Below are 18955 nucleotides of genomic sequence, written 5' to 3'. Positions count from 1 at the left end.
AGCAGTTACATTGCGCAGGGCAAAGGCATTTTCAGGAGTTCCGGTGATGAACCGCGCTCTCCATAGGGCTGCCAGGAAGCCCGGTGACTTTACCGGCACTGATGGGCGGGCTTTAGCGCTGCCCTAGCCAGTAAAACGGCTAGGGCGGTGCTAAAGCACGCCCATCAGAGCCGGTGACATCACCGAACACGCTGCCGGGCGGAAGCGTGTTATTGTAAACAAAAGAGCCCTTGGCCTGCGCAATCTAGCGCAGGGCAAGAGAGTGCATTAGAGCATGAGATGCTCTGATGCTAACATCAGGGGGGCTGCCTGGGTGAAAATATGGGTATGTCCAGGTTCAGCTCTGAACCCGGACAACCCCTTTAATACTGGTGACCTATCCTCAGGATAGATAATCAATATCTGATCATTGGGGTCCGAATCTCAGCAACTCCTCCGATCAGCTGTTTAAAGAGGCCGCACCTCCGCTCTGTTTTCCAAGCTCAGCCACATCCATGACATAGCGGCTGTGCTTGGTATTGCAGCCCAGGCCCATTCCCTTGAAGTTCACTTAAAGGCGTTCGCCACTGTATATTACTAGCTGCACGTGTCCTGGGAATAGAAAATACATGCAGCCAATAATAGGCATTATTAAACTGTTGGCCAATTGTTTAATATGCCCAATTTATGTTTACCTGTAGGTCCCCTTTCTCCCAAAATGGCTCCATCAGCAACCTCCATTCACTTACTCTGGGTATTGACTGCGGAACTAGCACATGCGCAGTCCATTCCTAATGTAAGTGAATGGAGGACACTGATGGATGGGACTGTTCCCTGCACATGTGCAGCTAGTTATATATAGTAGGCAATCCCTTTAAAGGGGTTTTCTGGGAGTACAATATTGATGATCTGTCCTCAAGAAAGGTCATCTGATTGGGTGGGGTTGCACTTCCACATGGAAAGTCCATGTAGAAAAAGATGGAGACAGCACGTCCAATGATTGGAATTTATTCCAATCATTGGACGTGCTGTCTCTATCTTTTTCTACGTGGACTACCCCAATATACATGGGAAAGCTTACAACTTCTCCAGGAGACGTGCATCTATCGCTCATATTCTAGGAGTGCTGTTCACCTTTGTTTTTTTTCTATCTTCAGGATAGGTCACCAATAAGTGATCAGTGAGGGTCCGACTCCGAGCACCCCCGCTGGTGAATGGCCCTGAGCTGTAATACCAGCTCAGTATACGCCATCAGTATCAAAATGTCAGACAACCCCTTTAAAATTCACCATATTAAGGCCTTTGACTCAGTTACATGGGATTACTTACACTCAGTCCTCCAGTCGATGGGTATTAAAGGCCCATTTGTACAGGCTGTTAGGGCTCTTTACTCGACCCCAGTTGCATACCTTAAACTCCCGTTCCTGAATCCTGCCCCTATCCAGATACTTAGAGGTACACTCCAGGGGTGCCCCTTATCTCCGGCACTTTTTGCCTTAGCAATGGAACCCCTAGCTATTTCTATTAGAAGTGACCAAAATGTGACAGGCGTCAAGGTTGGAGATACGGAATACAAATTGAGTTTGTTTGCTGACGACCTCCTCCTTGCCCTTACTAACCCTCTTGTCTCCCTACCAAACCTATTACGAATCTTAAAAAAAAATTCAAAGACCTCTGGACTCTGGGTTAACCATCAAAAATCCTAGCTTATGTTATGTAATACCCCACATTCCCTGAAGTCTCTCTTTTTAAAAAACTTCCAATTTCACTACTTGCCCGGTCATATACCGTATTTAGGCACAATAGTCCCCACCTATCCACACCTGATGTATAAGATGAACTATATCCCTCTGTACCGGGCTATCAGAGAAGACCTTAAGACCTGGAGCACATTACCAATATCTTGGATAGGTAGAATACATGTAACTAGGATGGTAGTCTTGCCTAAGATCCTTTACTTGTTCAGGACTATACCATTACCGGTCCCGAGTGGGGATCTCTGCGACCTACAGAGGGAGGTGCTGAAGTTTATATGGGGCAATAAGCGTGCCCGTATAGCTCGGGCTACCATGTGTCGACATAAAACGCAAGGTGGTCTATCAGTTCCTGATTTCTTAAAATATTATAAAGCGGCTAGATTAGCCCAGCTATTCTTGACACATACTAAACCTGAGACACACCCACTATGGGTTTCGATGGAACAGTCCCTTCTCTCTCCTTGGTCGTGGAGAGCCTTACTCTTGTCTACACTACCCATTCCGAAAAGAATGCACTCTGACTCACCACTGTCGTACCAGGCCCTCCTGTTATGGAGATCAGTCAGATTTACATTTTCTCTACAGTCGAAACTCTCTCCGCTCCTACACATAATAGGCAACCCTGCCTTTCCACCGGGATTGAAGACTTCCAATTTCAAGTGGTGGATTGACAATAAATGTACAACCCTGCACAGATTCCTAGTCAGGGGGAAACTGATTGCCCTGAGTGATTTTAGAGATAAATTTGACCTCCCTGGTGGTGAATCATTCAGGGCTAATCAGGTTTTCTCATTTCTCCATTCTTTGCAGACTGCCAATCAGATCTTGGATTTCACCCCCTTTGAACTATTTGTCAATTTCTCTTTGTACAGACAGGGATTATTGTCCAGACTGTATAGTATGCTGGACCTCTCGCCTGAGGGGGTTCGACTCCCGTACATGGTGGAGTGGGACAGAGATACACAGGTAGAATGTCCACTATCCGAGTGGTTCCTTCGTTCTCAGACTTTGACCAAAACTTCTTGGCAGACCACACTAGCGGAGACCTCTGTGAAGGTTCTTAATAGAACTCATTTAGTACCATATCGGTTACACCGTATATATCCAGATGTGTCACCATTATGCTTTAGAGGTTGTAATGAAAATGGTACAGTATACCATATCTGGTGAACATGTCCTCATGTTCAGCTGTTCTGGTCTAAAATAGGCAGGTTACTCACCACATTACTGGGATGTCCTTACCAAATTACGCCCGCTTTATGCCTTTTGGGGGATAAACCTCCTAAGCTAACTTTCGCCAAATTCAAATTGTCACAACATATTTTAATGGCTGCTAGAATTCATATAGCGTTCAAATGGAAAACAAATACATTAAGCCACCAAGCAGTTTTGGACAGAGTTAATAGGATACTACTTTATGAAAAACTCTCAGCAATTCGGGCGGATGCCTTTGAAGCTTTTGAGAAATTATGGGAGCCTTGGATCTCCTCGACCTACTCCGCCAACGTACGGCGTAGTCTATCTTTATAATGTTCCATTATGCCATACAGGGTTGACCCAAAGCGGAAATGTAAAGTCTGTTCAATTATGTGTGCTATTGTAATATCACCTGCCAATTCCCAGCTGATGATTGCCACTGGATTCTCCATTGACAAACGTTATTGTTCTTATTGTATTATTTCTATACTTAATGTATGACCAAAATGCATTTGTTATTGCATTTGTGTTTGCTATATCAAGATGCTTTTATGATGATGAAAATACTTTTCAATAAAGCATTTGAAACATAAAGTTCACCATATTGCAATGGACTTAAAGAGGTTATCCAACTTTACAAGAACTGTTGAGGGAAGCATACCTACCTGTTCCCCAACACTTGGTTCCGGTTCCATGGGTCCACTGCTGTCTTCATTGTGCATTGGTACCCGCATGAAAACTTCCGGCATGGATAGGGGTCACTTGCGCCTATGCAGCTAATGATTGGCCTGAGTAGCCATCTGGGGACACGTCACCACTGAGGCCAGTCATTTGCTGAACTGACGCACATGACCTTGTCAGCCTGCAAGTATACAGATAGGAACTGGAAGACCAGGGAAGGGAGTGGACTAGAGCAGCAGGGAGCAGGTGAGTATGGTTTTTGTAAAGGTACATTAGGTTGAAGCATAAATAAAAAAGTTGGGCAACCCTTGAAGCTCACACTGGTTGCTTCTTTTTCCAGCAGTGTTTTACATTTTTTTACAGACATAGCTGTCAGTCACTCCTAGTTGTACATGGGGAGGTTCTATCAGTGATTGATAGCATTTACTGTGTAAACGTGTATACAGAGATAGCTGTCAGTCACTGATAGCTGTACACGGGGAGGTGTTATCAGTGATTGATAGAATTACCTGTGTGTGTATACAGAGGTAGCTGTCAGTCACTGATAGTTGTACACGAGGAGGTGTTATCAGTGATTGATAGCATTCTCTGTGTAAGTTTGTGTACATAGTTAGCTGTCAGTTACTGGGAATGATATAAAATGACCACCAACAACTTGTCCTGGAATGTGAGCAGGACTGGTTGCCATCACTTGCAGAGCTGTGAAGGGAGTTGAGCGGACAGGACCTCACTACGCATTACGCTCTGGCACTTGGATATACTAGATATTGCTGAGTTTTCCTGTCAGGCTGCTCTGCCATGGTGACATATTATAGGCAAGATCACATTATTACCATCTACTGCAGAGCAGGGTAGCGTGTAGTAAGGTCGCACCCCTTCACCACCCTCGGCAGCTCTGTAAGTTGTGGCAACCAGTCTTGCTGACATTCTAGGACAAGTTGCTGGCAGCCATTTTATATTATTCTCTGAGAACCCCTTTAAAGGGGTTATCTAAAAACCAAAAAATTCCCCCCCATATGCCCTCACACTGAATCTACTTACCTTGCTCCCCGCTCCCTGCGTCGCTTCTGTTTCCCGCTCAGCCGCTGCTGCTTCTTTCCGTGCACAGATGAAAACATCCGTGTCGGGGGAGCAGCCAATGGCAGGCGGTGACTGAGACGAGCCTCCCTAGCATCGCGGGTGACACAAGGGAGACTCATCCCCGTACCCATTGGCTGCTCCCCTGACACCGGTTGTTTTCATCCGCACACGGGGAGAAGCAGCAGCGGTGGTGCTGGGACCAGGAGCGGCACAAGGAGTGGGGAGCCTTTTAAGTAGATTCAGTGTGAGGGGCCCAGGCATATGGGGGCCATTTTGTAGTCTCTGATAACCCCTTTAAGTATAGAACGATCAAATATATAAATGTATGAATTGCAAGTTTTACTGAATTTTTTCCCACAAAACTATATATCAATCTGCCCAGCTCTTCCTGCTCTGTAACACACTGGATTCGTGGTGACAGGTCCTCATTAAGGGTTTCCTTAATAATAAGTGGTTGGTTTTCCTGATGTTAAGTCCATTCTGATCGTCAGTATTTGTAGTATGTCTATATATTGTATATGACTATATTGACACCTGACATTAAAAGTGTGATTTTCTCTCCATTTCTTTGCAGGCAGACTATGATCGAGCACAGGTATCCTTGAGCCCTCCACTGACTGGATCTGACACGTATCCTCGAGGTCCTACAAAGCTACCTCAGTCACAAAACAAACCCAACTATCCATCAAGTAGTTACCAGTATCCATCAGTATACCATAAGCCATCTCCCTACCATCAGCCTCCGCTTCATGGCAGCCCCCACTACATGTCTTCAAGCTCTTACCCCAGTTCTCCAAGTACGTCATCCAGTATTTACCCTCCTCCCAGCTGGGGCTCATCCTCAGATCAGCAGCCATCAAGAGTGTCCCATGAACAGTTTAGAGCAGCCCTGCAGCTTGTGGTCAGTCCTGGGGACCCTAGAGAATATCTGGATGACTTTATTAAAATTGGAGAGGGCTCAACAGGTATTGTCTGTATTGCTACCGAAAGGCACACAGGAAAGCAAGTCGCTGTGAAAAAAATGGATCTCAGGAAACAGCAGAGAAGAGAGCTGCTCTTTAATGAGGTAGGAGGCATTTACAATACTAACAAAGTACTCCCACGCTCTGCATTAGGTTCCATCAGGTTTATTTTTCACTTTTAAGATAAAGTACCTTGTTAAATCTTATTCCTTGGATTTCACCCCTGTGAATAAGGGTTAGATGAGGAACAGTTTGTGTCCTGTGCAGAGACTGCATTTAATAAAGTGCACCTCCAATTATAAATGACAAATATGACTGTAATAGTTAAAGAAAATGTGTCATCAGAAAAATACATTTTTTAAATTAAGTATTTTTGTTAATAAGTTTTTTTTTATTCTTGATGATTTTTTTTATTTGCCATGTCCTGATCTATATTTAAAAAAATTATCCTAAAACCATGCAATTTTCTCACTGGCCACTAGGCCTAAAATACATCAGTTCCTCCTGTTCTGTGAGAGGAAGGGGGCTTCTACAGCCCGCCAGATTTACTATAACTCATGACCAGCATGCAGTATAGCTCAAGTCTCTGCCACCCTCTAGCTGGTGAAGATTTGAGTTTCTGGCGTAAGGAGGGACAGAGATGCTCCTAATTCTTTAAGAGCCATATACCTTAATAAATTAGGCTCATCTCACTCCGGCACAGAGGAGATCAAGACTGGTATATTGAAACGGCTATCTTGATAAGTTTTCCCCAGGGTCCTAGTGCTGGCATCTCCAGCAATCAAATGTGATCTGTGAGGGAACCTTGCAGCATCACCACAGGTGAAATGAAGAATTACAGATTGCATATTTAAATCAATGATCTATCATTCTAAAATTGCCTTTACACAGGCCGACTTAGCAGCACATTATTGGGAATGAACCATTTGTTCCTGATCCTGAGTGGAGGTGAGAGCTGCAGTTACATGTGGCAATCATCTCCTCTGTATGAGGATGAGCGATCGCTCCTGTGAGCATTGAACATTATTTTCAGGTAGCAGATGCCTGTTTACACAGGACGATCTGCCTCCCATAAGTGATCATTTTGGTGTTTGCATCAACAATGCTTTTACCCAATGAATGGTGATTGGCAGCACCTTCACAAGGGCCAATTATCAGGAACGAGCGTTCCTACAAATGATAATGTAAGGGGGCTTTAATCTTATGGGTGTGCAAGTTCCTCTAGAGTGAGAGATGCTCTCTGTAGCCACCCTGATTATAGATAAAGGTCCTGAACTATCTTCATTATGGTCTCATTCATGGACTCACCTTTCTTTATCCTTTGTAAGGCCTGCTTCACATAATTCAGTTGTGTCTGGAAAGTTGTTTTATGCCGGAGCTGGACACAACCGATAAATGTGCACAGATCGCGCATCTATACACTGATAGCGCCAAACAAAAAAACTGAGTGCGCAGAATTTTTCTACTTGACATCTAGAATCACAACTGATGCGTCAGATGTATGAGAACGATCCCTTTGAAAAATTTTGGATGAGTTTTGGCCTGTTCCCCTCAGCCATTTTCTTCTTCAAGTCTTAGGGTAACTGAACAGGATCACCAGATATATGTGAAGGGGCCACATTTAATAGCCTTATTATGCTGGCTCTGTAGCAATAGTCCATGCTCCATACAACTTTACCTTTCTAAGTGGAGTCCATCTAGTTTTTTTGTCTTCATAGGTAGTGATTATGAGAGATTACCATCATGAAAATGTTGTTGACATGTATAACAGTTACCTGGTTGGTGATGAGTTGTGGGTCGTTATGGAGTTCCTTGAAGGTGGAGCACTGACGGACATTGTTACACATACACGGTAAGTTATAGAATTATGAGCTACAGTAAGACCGATCATCATGTAAGATCCATGGACAGCATTTTAAAGGGAATCTTTTACATTAAGCATATGGTCTGAGCTGCAGGTAACATGTTATATAACAAGGGCGGAGCAGACTGATGTATAGTTTTTGGGAAAAGATTTCATGTAACTTTCATTCATTAGAATTAGGAGTCCAGTTTCCGGTCTTATTCGATTTGACAGCTACAGTATATCTGTATGGACAGGGAAGGCTGTCAGTCAATGAGTAGGACCTCCTACTGGACTCCTAAGCGTAGAATGAGCAGTGATATAAATGAACACATTACAAGTTATGCTGAATCTTTTCCCGCAAAACTGTATACCAGTTTTCTAAGCTTTATAACATACTGCCTGCAGATTAGACATCTTATTTAGTGACAGGGTCCCTTTAAATGACATATTTTACAGTATAACGTTGCAGCATGATGTAACAGTGGGACAAATAGAAGCGCTGTTGTCCATTAGTCACTATAGGCCTTTTGTATATCACAAGCCTTGTACTATAATGGATAGTATAATGTCAGCTCTCGTACTACATAGAAATCACCCCTAAAATATAAAAAGAACAAATCAAAGGGGTTTATATAACTATAGTGTATTCTAAAATTACAGCACAGTTTGTATCAAAATTTGGCCCCCAGCATTAATCCTGGGGAACCACTGCTGAAGAGATGACACTCTGTGCTGTATATCCTTATTATACAGTAGGTATGTTAGGTCCGTTGTACACTGGCTGAGGAACGGTACAATTATTCGGGATGAGCGTTTGTACCTGCTCTCGTTCCCAATAATTGGCCAGTATAAATGTGCCACCAGTTGCAAGCAAAATCGGCAGCACATTGTCCTGTGTAAACGGGGATATGCAGTCGACAAACAAGGAAACTGATGGGAACGAATGATCATGGTAACGATTATTCAGCCTCGATGATTGTCCTTGTAAAATGACCTATAGAAGCGTATGTGAACAATGCAGTTTGTTTTGTACTTGGCAGCCAGTGAAGTTTTATGGTTACTTTTAGATTTCATAGGTATTACTTGCTTGGGGCAAAGTAAGATAAAATCCCGTCCAAGGTCACCAAGGCCAGCAGCAAGATGCAGGTTTAAGAAGATCCATTAGCTTAAGCATTAGGGTACTTTCACACTTGCGTTTTTCTTTTCCGGCATAGAGTTCCGTCACAGGGGCTCTATACCGGAAAATAACTGATCAGGCATATCCCCATGCATTCTGAATGGAGAGTAATCCGTTCAGTTTGCATCAGGATGTCTTCAGTTCAGTTGTTTTGACTGATCAGGCAAAAGAGAAAACCGTAGCATGCTACGGTTTTATCTCCGGCGAAAAAAACTGAAGACTTGCCTGAATGCCTGATCAGGCATTTTTTTCCATAGGAATGCATTAGTGCCGGATCAGGCATTCAAAATACCGGAATGCCGGATCCGTCATTCCGGTCTGCGCATGCGCAGACCTTTAAAAATGAAAAAAAAAAAAAAAAAACGGATCCGTTTTGCCTGATGACACCGGAAAAACGGATCCGGTATTGCAATGCATTTTTCTGACTTATCAGGCATTTTTCTGACTGATCAGGCATTTTTCTGACTGATCAGGATCCTGATCAGTCAGAAAAATGCCTGATCAGTCAGAAAAAATGACATCCGTTTGCATACAGTTTGCCTGATCAGGCAGTCAGTTCAGGCAACGGAACTGCCTGCCGGAATCAAACAACGCAAGTGTGAAAGTACCCTTACTCACAGGAAGAAAAGTCAGGAACAAAATGTAAATTATCTTACCACCACGACGTTGATGAATTGCTGTTCTCACTCCCAAGTTAATAACAGTGGAGATAGTAAAGTCCTGAAGGTGAAATCCTTACAGGAGATAAAGCAGTGTTTTTCTTTGCCTGGATGCGGTGTATGGATGCTTCCTACATGGGGGCAAATGACACACTCTAATACTAACACGGTCACTAAATAAATAATTGACACCAACAACATAGTGGAGGAAATGGCCGCTGTGCTTTATTAAGGGTCACTTAAAAATATTTTACAACCATAAATCAAATAAATAAATACATTTAAAAATACCATCATAACTGATGCCAAAAGACCAATAATAAATTAACCATATAAAGACCAAGATCCACTCAGCATGAGCTGAGCGACACTACCCCTCTAATAAAGCCCAGCGACGGGTGACACAGTGAAAAAATAGGGAAAGGGGGGGGGGGGGGGTGGGACGCTGGTCAGCTCTTCAGGCACTTCTGAGCCAGCTCCGCCGAACCTGGAAATATAAAAGGGAACAGATTCCCGCCCCTAGACCAACAACAAATCAGGGAGCTGGAAATCTCCTGCAGCAACAGGCAGCAACCAATCAGCTGCACTCTTGACTCGTAGAAGCTGGAATCTTCTAGAATGCAGGTAAGACGCTTTCTGAGGTGATTTTACCTGAAATAGAAAAAAGGCGGGAAAAGAGAGACAGGGAAGAGAAACAAGGACCCTAGACAACCCCTAACTTTAAGACTACCTAAGGTGTCATTGCCCCCATGCTTCCCCCCAAGCTAAACGCTCTGGTGGGGTTAATTCATTCTATATACCACCATTTGTGGGAGCCAGTAATTCGTGGTGCAGTTTATGACTTATTCTATAACTTATTAAGTAAAATTGATTTATCAAATGTAATGTGATAAGCCCTTTAGATCCAAAAGTTTTGTGTGCCATATTTTTCAGTTACGGGCTATTGGTTGTTACAATTTACATCTGTAAATCTTATTTTCCAGGATGAATGAGGAACAAATAGCCACAGTGTGTTTGTCTGTTCTGAAAGCATTGTCCTACCTGCATAATCAGGGAGTAATTCACAGGGATATAAAAAGCGACTCTATCCTGCTGACCAGTGACGGCAGGGTAAGTGAGATTTACAGTACAATGCCTGGTAATTATAGCCATTAATGAACCAATTATAATGGTACCATCATGCTGCGGATAGCATACTGCACAGCATATTCATGACTTCAGGAAGAAATATTAATTTGTTTTATGATTGCAGATAAAGCTTTCTGATTTTGGATTCTGTGCACAAGTATCCAAGGAAGTTCCCAAAAGAAAGTCTCTTGTTGGAACTCCATACTGGATGGCCCCAGAAGTTATATCAAGACTCCCTTATGGAACAGAGGTTAGCTGGTAACATGTACTATTAAGAGGCACAAATGAGTCCATAGTCAAACAATTAACCCATTCCGGACACAGCCATTTTTCACCTTCAGGACCCATCCTAATTTTGCAAATCTGACATGTGTCACTTTATGTGGTAATAACTTTAAAACGCTTTTACTTATCCAGGCCATTCAGAGATTGTTTTCTCGTCACATATTGTGCTTCATGACAGTGATAAAATTGAGTCAAAATATTTATTTATTTTTTATAAAAAAAGTTCACCAAAAATTTGGAAAAATTCACAATTTTCAAAATTCCTCTGCTTTTAAAACAGATAGTTATACCTCCTAAAATGGTTATTACTTTACATTTCCCATATGTCTACTGCAATTTTGTATTCAAAACTGATTTTACTAACTTTGTTAACCGTTTTTTTATGGTGTTCACCTGAGGGGTTAGGCCATGTGATATGTTTATAGAGCCGGTCGATATGGACGCGGCCATACTTAATATGTCTACTTTTCTTAGTTTCCCTTTTTTTTTTTTACTCCATTTTCGGAAAATTACCCTTTTTTTTTTAACTTGAAATTTTAATTTTTTCATTATAAAAAAACACTTTCATTTTTTTTTTCTTTTTATATTTGTCCCACTGTGGGACTTCACCTTTTGTGTCTTTATTCTGTGTCCAGGAAAAGTCGTTTTATTCTGCTGAAAAACTGCTCCCAAGTGCCCAGATCAGCTGGCTTTGATGTTTCAAGTGCCCAAAGCAAACCAGTTTGAAAAGGGGAGGGCTGCTTTAGTTGCTCATATCTTGAGATTGGTAGCAGCTAGAGATATAGCTGGCATTCTAAGCTTTCAAATAATACCAGAATCACAGCATTATAGCCACTAGATCGTATGATATCACTGTTAGAATTAAATCGGGAGTGAAAGTCGGGAAACCTGTTATTACTTTCACTTTCAGCTGCATTAACTACCAACCGGATTTCTAACAGCTATATCTTCCTATGTAGTGGTTCTAATTCTGGTATTGTTGGAATGGCAGCTTTCAGGCCCATATGAGCAGCCCCCCCCCCCCCCTCTTCCTTCTGGTTTGCTTTGGGCACTTGATATAGCAAAGCCTGCCCAGCTTGGCACTTGGGAGCCGTTTTCTAGCAGACTAAGGGTCCATTCATACGTCCGTTTTTTCTTTCCTGATCTGTTCCGTTTTTTGCGGAACAGATCAGGACCAGTTCTGGACCCATTCATTTTCAAATTGGAAGAAATTGTTCCGTTCCGCATGTCCGATTAAATATAAAACTTGTCCTATTCTTTTCCGCAAAAATCGGATCCTGGTACAATACAAAGTCAATGGTTCCGCAAAAAACGGATGACATTCGTATGTCATTACGTATGTCATCCGTTTTATGCGGAATCCGTTCCTGGAAATTAAATCCTGCCCACAGAAATCACTTATTCACTTTTTTTTTTCAATTTTTTTTCCAAGAAATCCAAACAACTTTATTTGCTTTGTGAAATTTATACATGTTTCCGTTTTTTGCGGATCCGCAAAAATCGGATGAAATACGGATGACATACGGAAACATTTTCAGGAACAACGGATCCGCAAAAAACGGACCGAAATTCGGGATATAGAAAAATACTGACGTGTGAATGTAGCCTAAAAGTACTTTTCCTGGACATGGAATATAGACACAAAATAGGGATGTTTGGAATATGTTTGCTATCTTCTGTGGAGCAATGCTGTTAGTTATATTGGTGAAAATGACCTGACAGGCTCCCTTTAAGTAATTTTTTTATGTGACAGATCATTTTTGTAATAATATTTTCTGTCACCATTCTGTTTTTGTATATACTGGAATTAGTTTTGAAATAACAGTTCTGGAGCATTGTGCTATTCCTCCTGTTCTTTTTATTTCTTTTAAATATGAATAAATGGGCAACTTTTAGGTTGTGTCCTGACACACTGTCCAGTCAGTGCCAGATTGTGTAGAGCATAGCACTTTCACAAAGGGAATGGTTACTCTTAATTGTCAATTTAGTCATGAATTTCTAGGAGGAATAATAGAAGAGCAGTGACAGGTCCTCCTTAATGACCCTATTGTGTTCCCATTAGCTGCATCTAGACTATTCTTCTCTTTATTATATTTCTCATTTCCAGACCTGGATACCAGCAGCTATCTTCTTATAAGAAATCATTGGACTGGAAGTGCATATACTGTATTTGTGGCACAAACTACAAGGAAACTTAATTACCTAATTCATTTCCTGTTAATGGAGAAAAATGTTTTGTGCCCACCTAGAAGAGGGATATTATTAAGGCTACTTTCACACTTGTGTTTTGGCTTTCCGTTTGTGAGATCAGTCATGGGCTCTCACAAGCGGTCCAAAACAGATCAGTTTTGCCCTAATGCATTCTGAATGGAAAAGGATCCGCTCAGAATGCATCAGTTTGCCTCCGATCAGTCTCCATTCCGCTCTGGAGGCTGACACCAAAACGCTGCCTGCAGCGTTTTGCTGTCCACTTGACGAAACTGAGCCAATGTAAACTGAGCACACAATGTAAGTCAATGGGGACGAATCCGTTTTCTCTGACACAATAGAAAACCGATCCATCTCCCATTGACTTTGGATGGAGTGCATGACGGATCGGTCTTGGCTATGTTACAGATAATACAAACGGATCCGTTCATGATGGATGCATGTGGTTGTATTATTGTAACGGATCCGTTTTTGCAGATCCATGACGAATCCACCCAAAACGCAAGTGTGAAAGTAGCCTAAGGTGTTAAGTAATTATACATTTCGATTAAGTGGGGGTAATTTTTTAACCGGCATATGAAACGACCATATTAAGAAATCCCCTCGCCCCTCCACTTTCAGGAGTAAGTGGTGTATAGTGTAAATGACGTTGAGTCTGGTTATATAATTCTTGTCTTCGCACTCACTTGCATTCTGACGCTGTGCTCCCACAAACCAGACGTAAAATGAATTAAGAGGACTGCTGAGCTCACAAACATAATGGAGAGGACTCCGGGGGAGTCCCCTCAATGCATTTTACTGCAGGTTTGTGGGAGCACATTGTCAGACTGCAATTGAGTATGAAGATAAAAATTACATATTTGGACAGCAATACATAGCTTACTCTAGGTTGGGGGGTGCTTTGGAGCTGACAGATACCCTTTAATCCAACTGAAGCCTTTTTCTAAGCATAAGTCACTAATAAGTAATCTCCAGTGTAATTATGGGCACATAGATTTTTATATTTGAAAAATGTGTAAAGTAGTAGGGAGTTCTGTTTTGCCTATACAGAACAGTGTTACAACTAGGAACCAAGGTTAGCCATGAATAGGAAATACTTTTATTAACTTACTTACATCTTCTAGGTGGATATATGGTCACTTGGGATCATGGTGATAGAAATGATTGATGGAGAACCCCCTTACTTCAATGAACCGCCATTGCAGGCAATGCGCCGGATACGCGATAACTTGCCACCAAGAGTAAAAGACGTGCATCAGGTAAGAACATTCTGGTCTCATTATTTAACTGTTCTTTCCCCTGCTTAACCCCCTAACAGTTATGCCTGAGCGCTGCTTGGGGTTTGAGGAAAGGATCAAACAATTCAGCGCAGGCAGCAGGGTGAGGGATGGCTGCTTCAACCCTTCATATCTCTGGCTGTGTAGCAGCTAGAGGTACGGACCTGTGATAGCAGCTGAAAGTGAAAGCAGGTTTTAGCTGCTTTTATTCCTGACCTGGTTTCTAAAGACTATGTCTCCTGATATATAGCAACTAATCCTGTGATCTTGGTCTTGTTTTAATTGCCAGATTACCAGCTTTCAAACAAGGCTCACATCTCTAGCCAGCTTGGAAGAGGAGAGGGGGGGCAGTGAGGGAGCTGAAAGGTTGAAGGGAGGAGAGAAAAAAACATCCTCTCTTATAACCTCAGGGGGAGGGTGACATTCCTTCTGTACTTCTCTGCCATCTATTCACCCCTCTGCACTAAATTGGGCCATGTATTTTGACACCATGGTGTCAAATAAGTCACACCAAACACTTGTGCCCCACACAAACAAACATCAATAAAGTTTCCATTTTACACTGTTCCTCCTGTCCATATCTTATCTTGACCACACAATATTTGTACCACTTTAGCGATATCTGTTACACAGTACAGTAATAGCTATAATGATTATCACTAGAGAGGAATCTGTTATATTAGCCCTCACATGGTTTTGTGGTCAAAAAAAATATAATGTTCTGGGTTTTGGAATGCAACGACATAAAAATAAATTATTTTGTAAAAACAAGCATTTTGTGCAAGTAGTATAACATAATAAAAACTGCAGACAGTAAATTTGCAATCATCATACTGATCCACAGAATACAGTTATCATGTTCTTTATACCACACAGAGAATGCCGTAAAAAATAAATCACACAAAATAATGTTAAAATTGATGCTTTTTTATCTTCCCCTTAAAAATAAAATATCAAAAATTACTTAAAGGGAACCTATCACCGGGATTTTGTGTATAGAGCTAAGGCCATGGGTTGCTAGATGGCCGCTAGCACATCCGCAATATCCAGTCCCCATAGCTCTGTGTGCTTTTATTGTGTAAGAAAACTGATTTGATACATATGCAAATTAACCTGAGATGAGTCCTGTCCCTGACTCATCTCACGTACAGGACTCCTCTCAGGTTAATTTGCATATGTATCAAATCGTTTTTCTTACACAATAAAAGCACACAGAGCTATGGGGACTGGGTATTGCGGATGTGCTAGCGGCCATCTAGCAATCCATGTCCTCAGCGCCATACACAAAATCCCGGTGACAGGTTCCCTTTAATACACTATATGTGCCCCAAAATGGTTAAAAAAAATATTCAACTCGTCCAAGGTTCTAATGGTATGCAAATGAGGGCTCGCAAGTGTCAAGGCTGTAAGTGCCCGGGCCCCTCAGCTTTTTGCGCTCCTAACGCCTCTCCAGCCTCTTCTGGCCATTTAAAACTTAGCTTTTGCAGGTTTAGAGATTTGGACTAAAACAACAAAGGTACCGTTATGGTCATCTGTGTGTGTGCAAGAAGGCAATACAAGCAGTGTAGAGTGTGAAAAGTTGGTGACACAACAGTGGACTTTTCTAAACCTAGATGCACTCAATTGTGCCCAAAATGCACCAAATTGTGCCAAATTTTTGTTTCATTTTACGACATTAGAAAATGTGGACAAGTCTTTCTCTTCTACAGGCTTTCATATAACTCACAAAGGTAAAATAAAAAAGGTAAATTTTTTTCAAGTAGTTGGCCATTTTTACTATATTCACCCCAGATGTACTTGAGCAGTATTCCCGCTGTCAGACGTCCTAAATTTCTAGTCTCAGCATGTCTCTAATTCCTATTCATAGGTTTCTTCAGTGCTACGTGGATTCCTAGACTTGATGTTGGTACGGGAGCCATCACAGAGAGCAACAGCACAAGACCTATTAAGACATCCATTCTTGAACCTCTCAGGACCTCAGTCGTGTATTATACCATTAATGAGGCAATACAGACATCATTAAGCTCCTGCTTCTTAGGGCTGACTATAGAGGAAGAAGAATTAAACGCCAACTTCAGAAAACACAACAAATGCAAAACCGAAGCAGCTAAAAATCATAACTGCCTATATTTCAGTACAATGACTACAAGATGAAACGCTGGGGGGTGCTGAAACAGAAACCTCACTTTTCACTCTTTTGCTTTGGTTTCTTTGTTTTTTTTATTGATTGACAATGCAGAATTTTTACAAAGTTTCTTTTGACGTGAATTTAGATATTAGTCCCAAACATATTCCCCCGGAGCTTATTTGAAACAAAGGGAATTTAGTGTCATTTATTTAAACAATATAAAATCTTCTTTGAGGTAAAATGCACTTTTTTTCAACAGTAGGAGTGTAACGTATTTTGAAATGAATTTGTAATTTTCTGTATAATACTTTTGATAATTTGCAGTTTTTTGATGTCATGTAGACCTTGTGCCAGTTCCAAAACCAGGTGTAATTTACCGAACATTTTCCAAAATTCCTACTTTTATAATCCTTTTGGAAATGCCCCACCTCTGTTTCAGTGTCGACTGTCTCTTTTGCTTGCACACAGTTTTAAGGCACATCTGAAGACTAGAGTGGTTTGCAAATATTTAAGGCCCTTTCATTATCATTACTTAGTGTTACCAAAATAAAAATATATTAAATTCCATTTATGAAATAATCACTGCAAAATTAGTATTTATTCAATAAAATTCTCCAACAATATTTAAGACATGCTAATGAAATATGTACAATATTCATAAATAGAAGTATATATAATAAATTTGACAAATAATATTGGGGTTGTTATTCCACTTTATATTCACATTTAGATAGAATTATTAAAATGTAATGCAGAGCTAAAATGGGGGAGTTGTAGCCACAGATGTGTCCTTTCTTGCCTTTCCTCCTGGCTCAACATATCTTGAAATGGAGCGAGATGACTAGCCTTTAAAAAAATCATGATTTCACAATACTGTGTCCCGAGATGTCTATGCTATATATGGTTGTGTTGAGAATTGCCCCTTTCAAGAGGCTAGGTACACATCCACGCTACAATTCCAGCATAGGAACAGACTACCAGAATTGCCGCATCTGGCATATGCTGGACACTGTAGGCACCCACCGGATCCCATTCACTATAATGAGGTCCGTTGGGTTCCAATGTGAATACCGACATCTTGCCAGTTGAAAAAAATGCTGCATGCAGCAGTATTTTCTCCTTTATTCTTGCCGAAATCTGCAATGGAGGCTTCTCCCAGAATTGACTCTGCAGTTGTGCACTTAGCCTTAAAGGGGTTATCCGAGACTAAAAAAATGTCCCCCATATGCCCAGGCCCCTCACACTGAATCTACTACTTAGGTAAGTAGATTCAGTGTGAGGGGCCCGGCATATGGGGGACATTTTTTAGTCTTGAATAACCCCTTTAAATGAGTTGTCCTATGACAAACACTTATCTCTTATGTGCTGGATAGGGGATGTGTTTGATTGCAGGGGTACGTCTGTTCTCACGATCAGCGGGGGGGCCCTGTGTGCCCCAATTAAATGGAACAGCGGTCATGTGTGAGTACTGCCACTCCACTCTATGGGACTGCTGGAGATAACCAAGTGCTTGTAATTGACTGTCCCAAAGAGTTGAATAGAGTGTAAGCGCCTTTTAAATGGGAGGGCACAGGGACCCCAGAGGTCTGACACCCAATGGTCAGACACTTATTCCCTATCCTGTGAAAAGGGGATAAGTGTTTGCCATGGGACAGCCCCTTTAACGAAATCAGGAGAAAAGGAAACAGTGGACACATCTGTAGGTCTCCAAAAGACATTTTAAACTGAAATCTAAGATCTCATTGGTTGCTATAGGCAGTTCTTTTACTTTTCCCTTGTACCAGTTTTAATAAATCTCCACTCTTTATATTTTAATCAGGAGGCGTTTTTATATTTATTTTTAAATTATTTATTTATTATTATTTATCTTTTCTATTTGCTAATTTAATTGATCTACTGTTCTTCAATGTACTGATTTAATGCTATTTTATTTGGTATTTATTGTCTTTATGTTCTCATTTTGGAACCCAATTATCTACTGTCCCAGTTGGCAGAAAATGTCAACATTTTAAGCGGGTATTTTCCAAATTTACCTAATTTCTTCATTGTACTAATGTTGTAGGATGTGTTTGACTCAATACACTTGTGCTGCTGTCTATAATTTTTTATGTCAAGAAAATGGATGACAATAAATTTGTGTTGCTTGTTGAATGAACTTGCATGTCAACTCTAGGCCTAGATAGATTTGTGTTTTGCAGCCACTTGATTCATATTTATTTCAATGCAAAATAAAATTTATTTATTAATGAGCACAGTAGTCTTTTTTTCTCTTTTATTTAAACAATACTGTTCCTTTAGGGAGGAGCAATAAACTAATTCCCAGTTTCTAATATTTGGCTTGAAAAAGTAGAAAAAACACTCTTTAATGTTTTCTTTTACATGTATTATACCGTGAAACTCCAGTGAGTGTGGTTAGGTCCAAACTTCTGTGCTGAGTAACTTGAAGCTTTATCTAGGGTGGGGCTCTATATGCTGTTAGAGCTCCAGTTCTCCTGCAAATACATACTACACAGTCGAGTCACATTATTATGACCACCAGCTCGTATCCAGAGTAACCGCAGTGTGCAGCATGGACAGCAGCTAGACAGGCT

General features: G+C 41.2%; 1 protein-coding gene across 2 annotated transcripts in view; it reads left to right on the top strand.

Moving 5' to 3' along the window:
* Positions 1–17561, top strand: part of PAK5 (p21 (RAC1) activated kinase 5) — a 194472-nt gene extending 176911 nt beyond the window's left edge. For both annotated transcript variants that reach the window (XM_044289884.1, XM_044289883.1), the window contains exons 5-10: positions 5269–5760; positions 7375–7508; positions 10322–10448; positions 10591–10716; positions 14084–14218; positions 16104–17561. In XM_044289884.1, coding sequence (XP_044145819.1) covers positions 5269–5760; positions 7375–7508; positions 10322–10448; positions 10591–10716; positions 14084–14218; positions 16104–16259 — 1170 coding nt within the window. In that variant the 3' untranslated portion in view covers positions 16260–17561. The remainder of the gene's footprint in view (positions 1–5268; positions 5761–7374; positions 7509–10321; positions 10449–10590; positions 10717–14083; positions 14219–16103) is intronic.
* Positions 17562–18955: the final 1394 nt, after the last annotated feature.

Source organism: Bufo gargarizans, chromosome 4 (assembly GCF_014858855.1).
Source record: "Bufo gargarizans isolate SCDJY-AF-19 chromosome 4, ASM1485885v1, whole genome shotgun sequence".
Classification (NCBI taxonomy): domain Eukaryota; kingdom Metazoa; phylum Chordata; class Amphibia; order Anura; family Bufonidae; genus Bufo; species Bufo gargarizans.
This window is presented reverse-complemented; position numbering and strand designations above follow the sequence as displayed.